The 13,255-nt window shown below is 34.0% G+C and overlaps 1 protein-coding gene and 1 pseudogene across 3 annotated transcripts; both read right to left on the bottom strand.

The window, feature by feature from the left end:
* Positions 1–1,986: 1,986 nt before the first annotated feature.
* Positions 1,987–4,778, bottom strand: LOC145582901 (uncharacterized protein At4g22758-like). Its single transcript, XM_081639953.1, has 3 exons — positions 4,269–4,778; positions 2,977–3,181; positions 1,987–2,650 (listed from the first exon to the last, which is right to left on the bottom strand). Exons 1-3 carry the CDS (start codon positions 4,611–4,613, stop codon positions 2,367–2,369), a joined length of 834 nt encoding a protein of 277 aa, XP_081496079.1. The 5' UTR covers positions 4,614–4,778; the 3' UTR covers positions 1,987–2,366.
* A 4,015-nt stretch (positions 4,779–8,793) lies between these two features.
* Positions 8,794–11,826, bottom strand: LOC145582891 (pentatricopeptide repeat-containing protein At4g22760 pseudogene; annotated as a pseudogene). Of its 2 annotated transcripts, none has more exons than XR_014099990.1 (2): positions 11,675–11,826; positions 8,794–10,915 (listed from the first exon to the last, which is right to left on the bottom strand). The product of XR_014099990.1 is annotated as a pentatricopeptide repeat-containing protein At4g22760 pseudogene, transcript variant X1 (transcript). The 2 variants fall into 2 exon arrangements; XR_014099991.1 differs by having other exon boundaries at positions 8,794–10,907.
* Between the last annotated feature and the right edge of the window lie 1,429 nt (positions 11,827–13,255).

Raw genomic sequence — 13,255 nt, 5'->3', positions numbered from 1 at the left:
ATAAAAAAAATTACACCGCCAATCTATTTAAAGTGTTTAAGAGATATGAGGGTAAATTATAAAATTTTCATATATGCCGAGGACAAAATATGAGTCATAAACATAAGAATTGTGTGTTCAACAAAAATCAAGAGAACCATTTACTTGTTATTTATTAATTTAGTTCAACTTAGATAATCAATATACCTATACGTAATTAGCTCAAATGTCCATGAAGGGTCATCTACTCATTCCTGATATTTTGTTCCATACGTTAATGTGTCTACTGGAGGCTGGTAGAACCAAGTACCTCTCTTCTAAATGATCACTAAATTTATTTATCATTTATTTTTTATAAAAAAATTTATAAAATAGATGATGAATATTATGTTGTTGTATCGAAACATCTTGTGACAAATCATACGTCACAAGAAAGAAAACGGATGAAGAGAAGGTATGAAAATGATATACTTTTTGTTTTGGCAATTGGTAAATTTGATTAAATCTTGTGTTTTTGGATCTTTCTACTTGAGTGTCATGCTACGTATGGTGCAACTTTTACTTTTACGAGTATGAACAAAATATTTCATTGAAAGGGGTGGGGGTGTTGACACTGTTCACTACACTATTAACCACTTTGAAACAAAATTTGAGGCTGTAAACTTGTAAGTTGTAATATATTCTTTGGCCGACATTAAATGATAATGTTAAGAAAAAACATGTTTCACAATGTCAATTTATTTTAAGGTATGTAATGCTCCATAATCTTTTATGGTTGAGTTTCTTAATATGATACATACCGAAAGTAATATCTGGCGTGACATAATTCATACAAATACAACTTGCTTCAAGGGAGTTATTGAGTTCTTATCCTTAATTTCAAGAGATTAGACAATTTACGGAATAACAATTGCTTCGTAATATCATGTTAGGAAATTAGTGTGTAATTGTGTTTGATTAACGCGGAACAAGTCAATGAAATTAAGAATGAGAAAAACAATAAAGAAGATAACAAAAAACACAAGGATTTACGTGGTTCGGTCAAAATAGACCTACATCCACGGGTGGGGGATTCGAGAGCTTCTTCACTATAATGGAGAAAGAAACAAGAGAATAATACAAGGAGTCTTAAATCTAATGGCTCGAAAGGTATGATCTAATTGATCAACTAAAGGGTCCTTTTATAACACAAGGAAACCCTAATAAAACCCTAAGATTGTTCCCCAAGTATACTCAAATAGCCGTCATAGAAAAGATATAATTTTAGGAAATATTCCATAAATTATCCTAAAATAACCTAACTATCGAGCTATAGCTCGGCAGCTAGCTCATGCCTGCCGCAAGTCCTCATAGGGCTGAGCTATAGCTCACTCGCATAGAGCTATAGCTCGCAGCCTCGTTGCAAATTTCCAACTTCGTCAGGTTTTTGTAAAACGGTCATAACTTTCTCGTTTCTTATCGGAATTGGGCATATGACCTATCGTTGAAAAGCTCTTGAACCAAGCTATCACCTCCAACTTGAATCACCTCAAAATCAGTTGTAGTTTGAGAGATATAATCGTTCAAATTCAGCCCTACTAGATTTCGAGTCACAATTTAACATATCAAATTGCAAATTCTACGCACGCAGATCGATGGTACATACGGAGTACCACAGAGTATGAAGTACAAAGTATATAAAATAGTACTTCTAATATACTTGTGTATATACTTCATTGAAGGAAATAAAATAATTAAAAAAAAAAAAACAACTAAGGGTCTGTTTTTATAGACTGAACTCAGCTGAACTGAATTGAAATGAATATTTTATAAGTAAAGAAAATTAGGAGCTGAGCTGAACTGAAAATAAATGTATGAGAACAAGCTCTAAGTACAGACAAATTACACACATATTTTTTTTCTTCCATTTTTCATATTTATGATGTTATATACTTATATACAGAGTTTTGTCCATAACAATTTCAACAGTATGAATGTAATGCAAATCACAATACTCATTTTCATATGTAAATCATCAAATGAGCTGCAGCATATATTCAAACACTCTTCTAGCACTCCAACTTTTACAAAGTACATCTGCAACTATCCACATTTCTTGTATTCACAATTGCTCTTTTTTTGCTGCATCCTGACGGTTTTCCCTCGGATACAATTGAATGATCAAGCCAAATAACTTTGCGCGATTAAAAAAATAATCTGATCCACTGAAGCAGTATTCCATGATGACTGATGAGTGTTGCCAATGTGCTATAAGCTGTATATTCCCTTACTAAAATGCGGGAGAATCAAAAGCATATATACATATATCTCCACCGTACCCTCTAAGCACTTATCTTTACTTATACTGTGCTTCATACGATTTTCATGACTTGTTTCAGGTACTTAGATTATTTCGAATCTAGGCAACCCAATACCTTGAGCAACCTAAGCAATCTTCGCTCAAATTTGTTCATTCTTTGTGCAATAAAGGGTGGGAAGCCCCCCATAGGCGGTCCTAGTTGTTTAGTCGGAGAAAGCATGCTTCTGTTGCCATCGTCATACTGCATAGCTGAATTACTAAGAGTTGTAGCTGCAACTTCTGCAAGAGTTCCTTCACGGCACTTCTTGTCGTTCTTTCGAAGATAAAAGGTTCTGCTTCCTGCATCCCCAATTGCATCTGATCTTTCCAAACCTATAACCAATATATCACTTAATCATGAGAAAATAGTGATTTAGTCTTTTAAGCCTAGTGCAAAAGTTGGCAGTACAAATACTGCTGAATTCAATTTTCTCGGTTCAAAATGTTCAAATGATAATTATTTGTCAGACTAATACGAAAAAAGTTAGACAGCAAACCAAGTATGCGAGTACAAGACAGTTTACTATTGAAAACCAGCAACCATCAGACGCGAACCTCTAGCTATGGTATTCGTAAGCAGTAGCAGAGCATATTATAAGAGCAGTAACAAGTTTTGCAAAGTATATTAATGAAGTATAAGAAATCAAAAGGGGACTTACATTGAAGACTGAAGTAGGAAACATGCAAATCAAAGGAAACAGAATCCTTATCAAGACGAGGAGTTCGGCCTTCTTCTCCATATTTTTGAACAACCAGGTTGATAGTATCCTCCACACTAGTCCCCAATTTAATCAGGGTCCTAATCGGTCCTGGACTCCCTTCCACGGTCACTGTAATCAACACCTTCGCATCTTTCTCATACCCCTACACAACCACAACACCCAATTTTGATTTCTCTTAAAAATTACGCGCATTCACAACATCAGAACATTTAGTTTCATTGTTTGCATACTCAAAGAATACAAGGATGAATACATATTGCAACTGTAACATTTAAGACACGCTCACAAGACTGATTTCAATTTCAGTCTTTATCAACTGTTTCGTATGCTCACCAGTCACCCATCAATATATTATTATCTATTCACCAAACTAATTACTTGTATTTAGAATCCAAATATAAGTTACTTGAAACGTCAATCAGTCGATACAATACTAGTTGTCAGTTTAATATACCAATTATACAATTTGTCATTAGTATGTATTTAAGTATTTGTATAGTTGCTTAATTAACAAGCATACGACGCACACTGTTCATTAAGAGATAGAATATGGAGTACAAGTTCTTATGAGTACAAAGTACATGATTAACATGTTAAAATTATAGATAGAGGTGAAGTGCTCTAGTACACAATGTAAAAAGAACCAAAAAAAAAAAAAAGACAAATTCTTCAACCAAAAAGAAAGGAGAATTCTTCATCTCTAAGTAAACATGCTTAGCCTAACAAAGAGCTCCAACAATTGTAAATATGAAATCAAAACTTGGTAATTTCGCAAGTATCCTTCACGGGTACGTCTTCTAAAAAAACGTGCATGTCAACAAACTACCATAATTTGGTAAAGTCTAGAGGTAGAATTCAATCAAATTAGAATCAAATTCCGTCAATATCCCTAAATCATAACCATTGAAAAGTAAGTTCTAAATTTAAGTGGTACAAATTTCATAAAAATTGGTAGGTTACAAATTTGTAATAAAAACACACAATTTCAAGAAATGGAAAGTCAAAGCAACTCTACTCCTTTTTCTTTTTGATCAAATTCCTTTTTTCCCATTTGCCAAACTCAAATTCTAAACACATTGATTTTCATAATTACTCCTTAGTTAAGCAATTTCTTCAAAAAAAATAAAAAATAAAACAATTAAATTTCCCAAAAAAATAAAAATGAATGCATTAAATTTCAAACGATAAAAAAATTAGAAAAACAGAGAAAACAAAGCAGGTGTACATACCACATTAATTCGGTACAAAGGAGAGTCGATTGCGTCAGAAGTACCAGACAATACATCATCCAAAGTATGAAACCGTGTCAACCACCCACTTTCGCCGGAATCAAAACTCCGGCAATCATCAACACCATTATCACCGTCACCAACACCCTGAAATATCAGAGGTTCCGAATAACATTTACTCATTACTTTCTTAGGCTTAGGGGATTGCCTTGATGGTTTCGGCTTCTTCGGCGACGACGATGACGACGACGACGGAGACGAAAGTAGCCTTTGAGGGATACGGAGATCGCGGCCCGATGGAGGGCCGCGATTACGAAGATCATTAGTGGTTGTATCGGGTGACATGATAATGAAAGAAAAGATTAAGGGGTAACAAAGTTGGACTTTGGAGAAGAAAGGAGGAGGAAGTTGCTTAAGTTGACAGTTTAGTTGGTTTTTTTGGGTTGTGATTTATATTGGGGATTGAGGAGAGAGAAAATGGTGTGAAAAATGGTGGGTAAAAAGGGCAAAAATCTAATGGTTTGGATTGCTTGGTAATGGGGTTATGTTTCCACAAAAATAAGCTCTGTTTTTCCTAGAAGGCATAAATGGTCTTACTTCCTCTTATATTACGCTTCTCAAGTTATTGCTTTACTCAACTTATAAACATGGATAAGAATACTGTACATTAATTGTGGTGTCTGCCCTTGAAAAAAAGGGCGGCGTGTGCAATTTCCGGTCTATCTCGTTGTAATTTTACAAGTCTATGTTCTTTTGTGCTTCTGAGCAGGGTCAAAATCAATAGAATATAGCAGATTGAAGCAGATCAGAGCAGATTAAGTATTATTTTTTAGTACATCAGAGCAGCTCTAAAAAAGGAGCCCAAGTCTATCAATTTTATCTGAATTTATTAATCTTTAATTGTGTTTTTCTTGAAATATACGAAGTATAAAAATAAGTTGATCAAATATGTGAATTTTTCATTGACCAAAAAGAAAAAGTCTGTGATTTTATTTTAAATCACTTATGATTTTATGCTTTCTAACATTCACTTTTAGGGCTTATGCTTTTTCATATTCGCCTGGCTCTGATACCATGTCAGGAATTTATTTTATGTTGTGTTTATTACTGTAGAGAAGAGTGTATATAAAAAAATAAATTGGGCCTATAAACACACATAGCCCAAAGAGCTAACTATACATTACACTACTAAATACATTATATAGCCTAACATAGTGTTTTTTATATTGGAAACAAATTCGATTAAACCATTACTGTTACAAGTGTTAGGTTAGAGGACTTGGATAACAATAATCATTATCTAAGGGTAATGGTTTACACTTATTTGTTACCTCTCTAAAACGTAAGACAACAATTACCTTTACTTTCCTCAAACAAAAACCTCTTTAATTACATTCCATGTGAGTAAACTGAATAGAATAATGATACAGGTTAAGCATAAACATAGAAAATTAATATTATAGACAAATATTTAACTTTATATTATTGAGTATATGTGTCATAATATGAGGATGGCATGTAAAAAAAAATGGTAAGAACAGCGCAACTTTTAACGGAGGAAATTTCGTGGAGAATAAGAACACAAATACGTAGTATATTTTAGTGGCACGATGTGTTTAGAAGAATATGGTGTAAGGACAAATTGTTGGGCAACCGAAATCTTTAGCGTTGAAACGATGATCCCAAAAGAAACTTGGGATGCTACGACTTGTAAATAATGTGTAGATTTGTTTGAAAAATCAATTTGCCTCCCTAAAAGCAACCATTCTACCCTAAAGATTGCACCAAATCCATGAATTTGTGTACCATAAAAATAAGACTTTGCTCTTACCGATAAGAGTGAAAAATAAACATACTTGATACGTAATAGGTAATATTAAAGCCTTATATACTTTGTATAAAAGGTTAGAGTCATTTGGATGAATTATGAGTCCATTTCTTGCGTATATAGAAGTACATGAAAATAATTTTACGGAGTATTTCTTTGTTTAGTTCTATCTAGTGCTACACGTTTTTGCATATCCATTTTTAACCTCCTATTATATCCAAATTAACTTTACCCTATTAACATAGTCAATTCTCTTCTATTTTTAACTTCAATGTCCACAATTTCAACTTTCCTTCAAATAGTAGCATTATTGATTTATCTCTTAAAGTAATTTCAAACATTCATCTCAACAAACGCATCTTTGCTACATAGTCTACATTCGTTTTTTTTTTTTTTTTTTACTAAATACCCAACTAAATAGTGTAAAATGTCGGATTCAATTAAAGTATACACATTTACACAAAATTAGGCAAGGAAATTAGATTAGTTAACAATACTAACCAACAAAAAACATTAATAAATAATTTAATTTTAACTGTGGTGAATGATAAAATCCGTCCAAATCCACTTGGTGGATGAAAACATCAGCTAAATCAACTCAGTCTGAGTCACCCTCCAATCATCTAATAACCCACCACTCAAAACACCTTTGAATTATACAAGTAGATATTTGTACCAATTACAAGCAAGGACTTCATGAATCATGATCATTCCTGTGATTGTAATTTATAAACTTTTATTTGTAAAAGACAATTATTTAAACATGGCATAACGCCAATTTCTGCAGTGCCGTAAAAGACAGTTTAACTAGGCGATACAAATCAGTTATGCATGTGACAAGAACATACAACCAGGTGCTGGACTTGTGTAACTTCTGCGTAATTTCCTCACTTTTTTTTTTTTTTTTTTTTAATACTACCTCCGTTTCTATTTAGTTGACGCGTTTGATTTAGGTACATATATTAAAGAGATGAGAGAGAGTGTAAGAGAATGAAAAAACAAATGAGGTAGCTTGTAAATGCAAGGTAAAAAAGTTACCCCAAAAGGAAACGTGTCAACTACAAAAAAAACTTTCTAAAAAGGAATACGTGCCAATTAAAAAGAAATGGAGGTAGTAGCAAGGACTAGGAGAACAACTCCAATGACACTTCAACCTTCACGGTTCGTTTGATTTACTATTTACGGGCCATATACTTGAGAGTAGACAGGAAAAGTAATAAAATCTCCACCACAAGCGCCCTCGCTTGACAAGAATCCAACCCCAAACTTATGGTGTGAGCCTTACCAAAAGTTTGTTTGGTTGAGACAGAAGTGCACGTGAATATATGATACTTCATATATATTACAGTAGAAAATTTCAGAGTTGTTTGGTTGATAGAAAGAGGAAGTGTGACCTTTGTTCGAGTAGCTATTGTGGTTTTCCACTAATTTGTGTTCTAATCGACCAATCAGTTAACCACCTTCAACCCTAGCTCAGCCTCAACCCTCAGCCTCATCATGTAATAGTACAGGCCACAATCGATTTTTGTAAACAAAGAAGTAAATTAACTTCAGTAAGGTTTATTTTTCTCCCTACTACACATCAAAATAATTCATTATGAAACTATGGTCAAAGTTAGTATATTTTGACATTTATTAATTCATTACGAAACTAGGGAAAGAGACGAAGGGGTTATTAACTATGTTACATGGACTCTTCATTTCACCTCAAGTACCCATGCCGGATCCTTGACACACGATGAGTATGACACTTGGACACTTCACTTTTAATTCAAAATCATGCATTTTTTTTTTCACAAAATAGCCAAGTAAGACACTTAGACACATACCTGTGTCAAAAATAGGTATCCGAGTACATGTAACATAGGTTATTAACTTAATCTAAACTAACCAAGACTATTTTTAAAGTTTCCCCATCCAAATCTGTTTTCCCCAAACCTTAAAGAAGAATTCAAGATGTAGACAACTCCATAGATCTCATGAGTCATTATAATATAGGCCAAATGACAAGTCTCTCTCAAATCTTATCATCGAAAGCAACAATTAAACATCAGCAAAGTGGCAAGGGGGAGAAATTTATCATTGAGTAATCTCTCAATGATAACACCACGTAATAGCAAAGACATATATATATATTCGTTATTTGCATTTAAGTATTTACAACCTTTCACATACACTAGAAGTTGTGATGTGAGCAAGTATATACACCGCCACGATTATAAAATCTATTTTCCAGAAAGTTTTAATGAAGACTGTACCAGGAAAACAAAATCTGCAGCCTAGTTGAAAACACTATTTCTGTTTCATTATAATACAAAACAGACTGCCAATTGCGATGCAGTTAGGTATACTAATCAGTAATCACTATCTAATGACAGATATCTACCACTTACTGAGAATCAGAGACAGTAATGAATTTGGCTAGTCATGTAACAAATGAATGCGCTATCAATTTTGCAAAATAGTGTTCGTATATGGGGTATGGGACCTCTAGGTGCCATAAAGGAGGACAATAGTTGCATCACTAATCGGCCCAATCGAGGTTCCATATCCGTCCTAAAACCAATTGGCAATGGCAGGAGTAATTATTAGGCTTAAAAGGTGATTTTTTTTTTTTTTTTGTCTCCTCTCCAAATTACAGAAGTTCACAACACAAAGATGGGGGTCAACAGTACTCAATATGTGTCATGAAATAACGTAACACATTAGGAATACTAATCAAGTCTCAAATTGTGCTTTAAGATGTTACATACCTGAAGAATACTCCACTGTCAGGAAAACTGCATAAGAATGTTCCTCATTGCGAAAATTAGATAACAATTTCATACTTTGAAGGAAGATGCTAATTTATAGCCAACTAGAACCAGGAATTCTTGGTGACCCTATACGCTTCAAATTCTTCTTCATTTTATTAACATCATCCCACCTATCATTCAATGCATAAACATTGGCAAGAAGCGAGGTATAGCCAGCTTTATCGGATTCTAAATTGAAGCAGTGTTGTGCTGCAATCTCTGCAAGCTCAACATTGTTGTGTAATCTGCAAGCAAGAAGTAAGGCCCCCCAAACTCCAGAATGAGGTGGAATTGGCATGCTCTTGATTAGTTCATACGCTTCTTTTAACCTTCCAGCCCTTCCCAGGAGGTCAACCATGATTCCATAATGATCAGCCGAAGGAATCACACTGAACTTACTCATCAAATTAAAGCACTGATAGCCTTCTTCAATGAGACCAGCGTGGTTATAAGCAGTCAAAATCCCTGTAAACGTGACTGAATTTGGTGTAATATTGACATCTAACATCTCTTCAAATAATCTAATAGCATCATGAGACTTGCCATTTATCCCACATCCTACTATCATAGCAGTATAAGCAACTAGGTCTTTCTTAGCAAGGCCATGAAATAACTCATAAGCTTTGTCAATACTTCCGCACTTGGCATACAAGTCTACAAGTGCTGTAGCCAGATGATCATCCACTTCAATGCCGAGTCTTCTCATATATGACTCTATCCAAGAACCATAATTCAAATTCCCTAACTGTGAACAAGCGGATATAACACTAGCCAAAGTCATCTTGTCAGGTTGATCAATCAACTTTCTCTCTAGGATGTCATTGAACAAATGGATTGCTTCCTTTGGTCGGCTATTTTGTGCGTAACAAGCAATCATGGAATTGAATGAAATGACATCTTTCTTTGGCATATTGTTAAAAAGGTCCTGAGCAGCATCAACATCCCCACATTTTGAGTAACCAGAAATGATACTTACCCAAGAAATATTGTTTCTTCGAGGCATATCATCAAAAAACCTCCGTGCCATATCCATCTTCCCACATTCCACATACCCACTGATCATAGCATTCCAGGAGGCTAAATTTCTATCAGGCATCTGCTGGAATAAGATATATGCCCTGTCCATCTCACCTGCTCTTGCATAGCCTGAAAGCATCGAGTTCCAGGAAACAATATCTTTGAAAGGCATTTTATCAAACAACTGTTCTGCTATCGACAGGTCAGATTTCAAATACCCTGCTAACAGCGAATTCCAAGAAACCACATTCTTCTGGTCTATCTCATCAAAGACCTTCTTGGCGGCCTTCATATCACCCAATTTAGCATAAAAGTCCAGAAGAGCTGTTTGCACATAGACACTCTGAAGGATTTCATATTTGTGAATCTGTGCATGAATGCATATGCCTCCAACCTCATAAGGAATTCGAGCACATGATCTCAAAGAAGATGAAGTTGAATATGTACTAGGATGCAATCCCAACTTTTGCATTTGAACATGAAGGAAGAATGCCTCTTTGAATTGCCCATGTTGAGCCAAAGAACGTATAACACAAGACCAAGAAAAGCAATCAGGATGTTGCAGTTGGTGGAGGATGGTTTGGACATAATGAACAATAGCTGGAGTAAAATTAAGGAGAGATGTAGCTAGTCGGCAAACCAATTCATTCTCAAGATCACAAAGACTGTTGACAACAAGCTGAGCGTGGATTTGCTTTGTGTGGTTCACTGTCAAACACTTGTTCAATAATGTACTGACTTGGGAGAGAGGCATACAGACAGTATCCGTAAACAACAAATTCTTAATAATGAATCCAACCTCTGAATTTACATCATCAAAAATCTAGGCCAACCCAATTCCATTCCCGTATAAAACCAAATATTTATGCCTATATTCCGAATGTAAAAAGGGAACCTTGCACGATCCTGCAGACCTGCACTAGGGCGCCTCTTAAACTTGCTAATTCCATTTTCCCCTATCTGGTGACATTGAGACTACCGGAAGATACACAACCCCGCCTTAAATACTCCAACAGACCACAAGATTGACAAGAAAGAAACAACACAAATCAATACAAGATGTAAGAGAAATCAAAAGTTTCGGAATAAGTGCCAATTTCATGTCTTCAATAACAATACACTTGCACAGAATCCATCCAACTTAACCTAGTATTTACTTTTAATCAACCTAAAACAAAAAAGACCTTGGAAAAAAAAATTCAGCAGAAGTTCCAATAATCGATTTTTTTTTTCAAAACAGAAATCTACTGCCATGATTTCTGTCAACCATCTTGCATCAGAAGATTCAGAACTACATGGACCAATAATTATCACACATTAAAGTCATGAAAATAGCCAAATTCAGAACCCAAAATAAATCATTTGAAAAAAAAAAGAAGTTAAACAAGGCATATATGGGTATACAGGGTTACCAAAACAGACATTTGAATTAACTTAACACACAAATATGAATTTATCAGCAATATGAAAAATATAATTCTCTCACAAAAACATAATTAACTCTTCATTAATTCAACAAAATGCCAAATTTCAATTACAACTCAAAGATTCTAGATTGCATATTTCAATTCCTAAACTATCTTTCCAATGACTATGTAACAGAAATCAATCAAGCAACAAATTATCTAAATACATTAATTTTCCAAAATCAAACATGGTTAACTACAATAACAAAGTCATAGTAAAGTTTCAAGCTTTCACCAAAAAAAAAATGTATAATAACTAAAGTTTCGAGTTAAATTAAAGCAATTAAACAGAAAATTTACCAGAAATCAGCATGATAAACCTCTGATATGGCTGTTGCTGGAGGTTGAAACGGCGGAGAAACACTCTGGCATGGTTTTCCACTTTTTCTTGATAAGCAACTACGGAGTTTCGGAAATAAATGGGCTTCATATATTTGGGCCGAGATCCATTATTCACAATATGAGATATAAGGCCCAATCTTTAGCCCATCAATTTAATACTAAAGCCCTTTTTTATTAGGTAGTTTTGCTTGACGCATTGGGCCATCTCATGCCGAACCTAAATCCATTTATTTGAAAATAATTTTTTATGAAACGAAGTAAGCTATAAATTACTCCCTCTGTCATACAAAAATTCCTACTTTGATCTCCAAGAAACATGATTTTGTTAAGTTTAAGTTTTAAAAAAACAAAGTTGTGAGAATTGTTTATTGTTTTTCAATTGGGGTGGGACCATAGCAACAAGAGAGTAAAGAGAAGATAATGAAAACCATAATATTAAAATATTAGATGAGCTCAAATAAAGGGGGAAACCAAAATATTTTTTTCGTGGGATGAACATTTAGAGAGAAACAAGTTTTTTTTTTTTTTTTTTTTGGGGCGAATATAGGGTATTGTGGTTGGATTTACTATCATGTCACTTATTCATGTGAATGATGAAGAAAAGTTAGGAAGGACCACTTCTATAAAATTTTGGTAAATGTTATTAAGTGAGATCTACACCATGATTTTTTGAATGAAAGTTTGTGGGAGAAAAAAAGTGATCTTGACCAAGTGTAAAAGTTATTAAGTGAGATCTTTAGGAAAGACAAGGTTTCAAATAGAGTTTTGAAGCAATCTTTAGGTGTTAGGGTTCTTAAGTATGAAGATCTTGTAAAAGAAAAGGGTCTAGCTTTTGAGAAACTACTCAATTAGTAGTCTTTTTAAATGGCATGTAGTCATATCATTGATTTAAGATAGGAAGAATCATGCACGCTTTTAAGTTGGAATTGCACTAAACATCAAAAAACATAGGAAGAAGAAATTTTCTGAGAAGTAATAGATTTTTTATTTGTTTGTGATTGTGTATAAAACTAATTTAAAGCTACAATAATTAGCTTAAGTTTTTGTTTGAGTTGGTCTTTTAACATGATACGTAATCACCAAGAGTCAACGTGACAAGAAGATCCCAAATTCAAATCTCATTCATTAACTTGCTTAAAGAGCCATAATGACGGGTGATGAGAATCGATCCCGAAATCTCCTAGAATTGGAAAGGAAGATTTAATCACTTGAGCTATTATTCATTCCCCAATCACTCTAAAATTAAAAGTATATATGAATATAGCATTCTATACATGTAACCAAATTCATCCCTTTTTATGTTAAAAATCAATCTAATATTTGCGAAGTCTTTTAGGTTGTAAAGTAGGTTAAGGATCAAACTCCATATAAACCCCGGCCCACAAGGCCACAATGAGTAGGGATATACTTGAAAGCAAGCATATTTCCTTTTTTCATCAAAACTAAACTTGAATTTAGGATTATCTTATACGAAGTAGTATTGAGTCTTTGACTTGAACCAAAATCAAGCTAACTTAAATCGACCAAAAAAATTAATGT

Source organism: Chenopodium album, chromosome 2, assembly GCF_948465745.1.
Source record: "Chenopodium album chromosome 2, dcCheAlbu1.1, whole genome shotgun sequence".
In the NCBI taxonomy this organism is placed as follows: domain Eukaryota; kingdom Viridiplantae; phylum Streptophyta; class Magnoliopsida; order Caryophyllales; family Amaranthaceae; genus Chenopodium; species Chenopodium album.
Note: the sequence above shows the minus strand (reverse complement) of the source record. Positions and strands in the feature narration are given on the sequence as shown.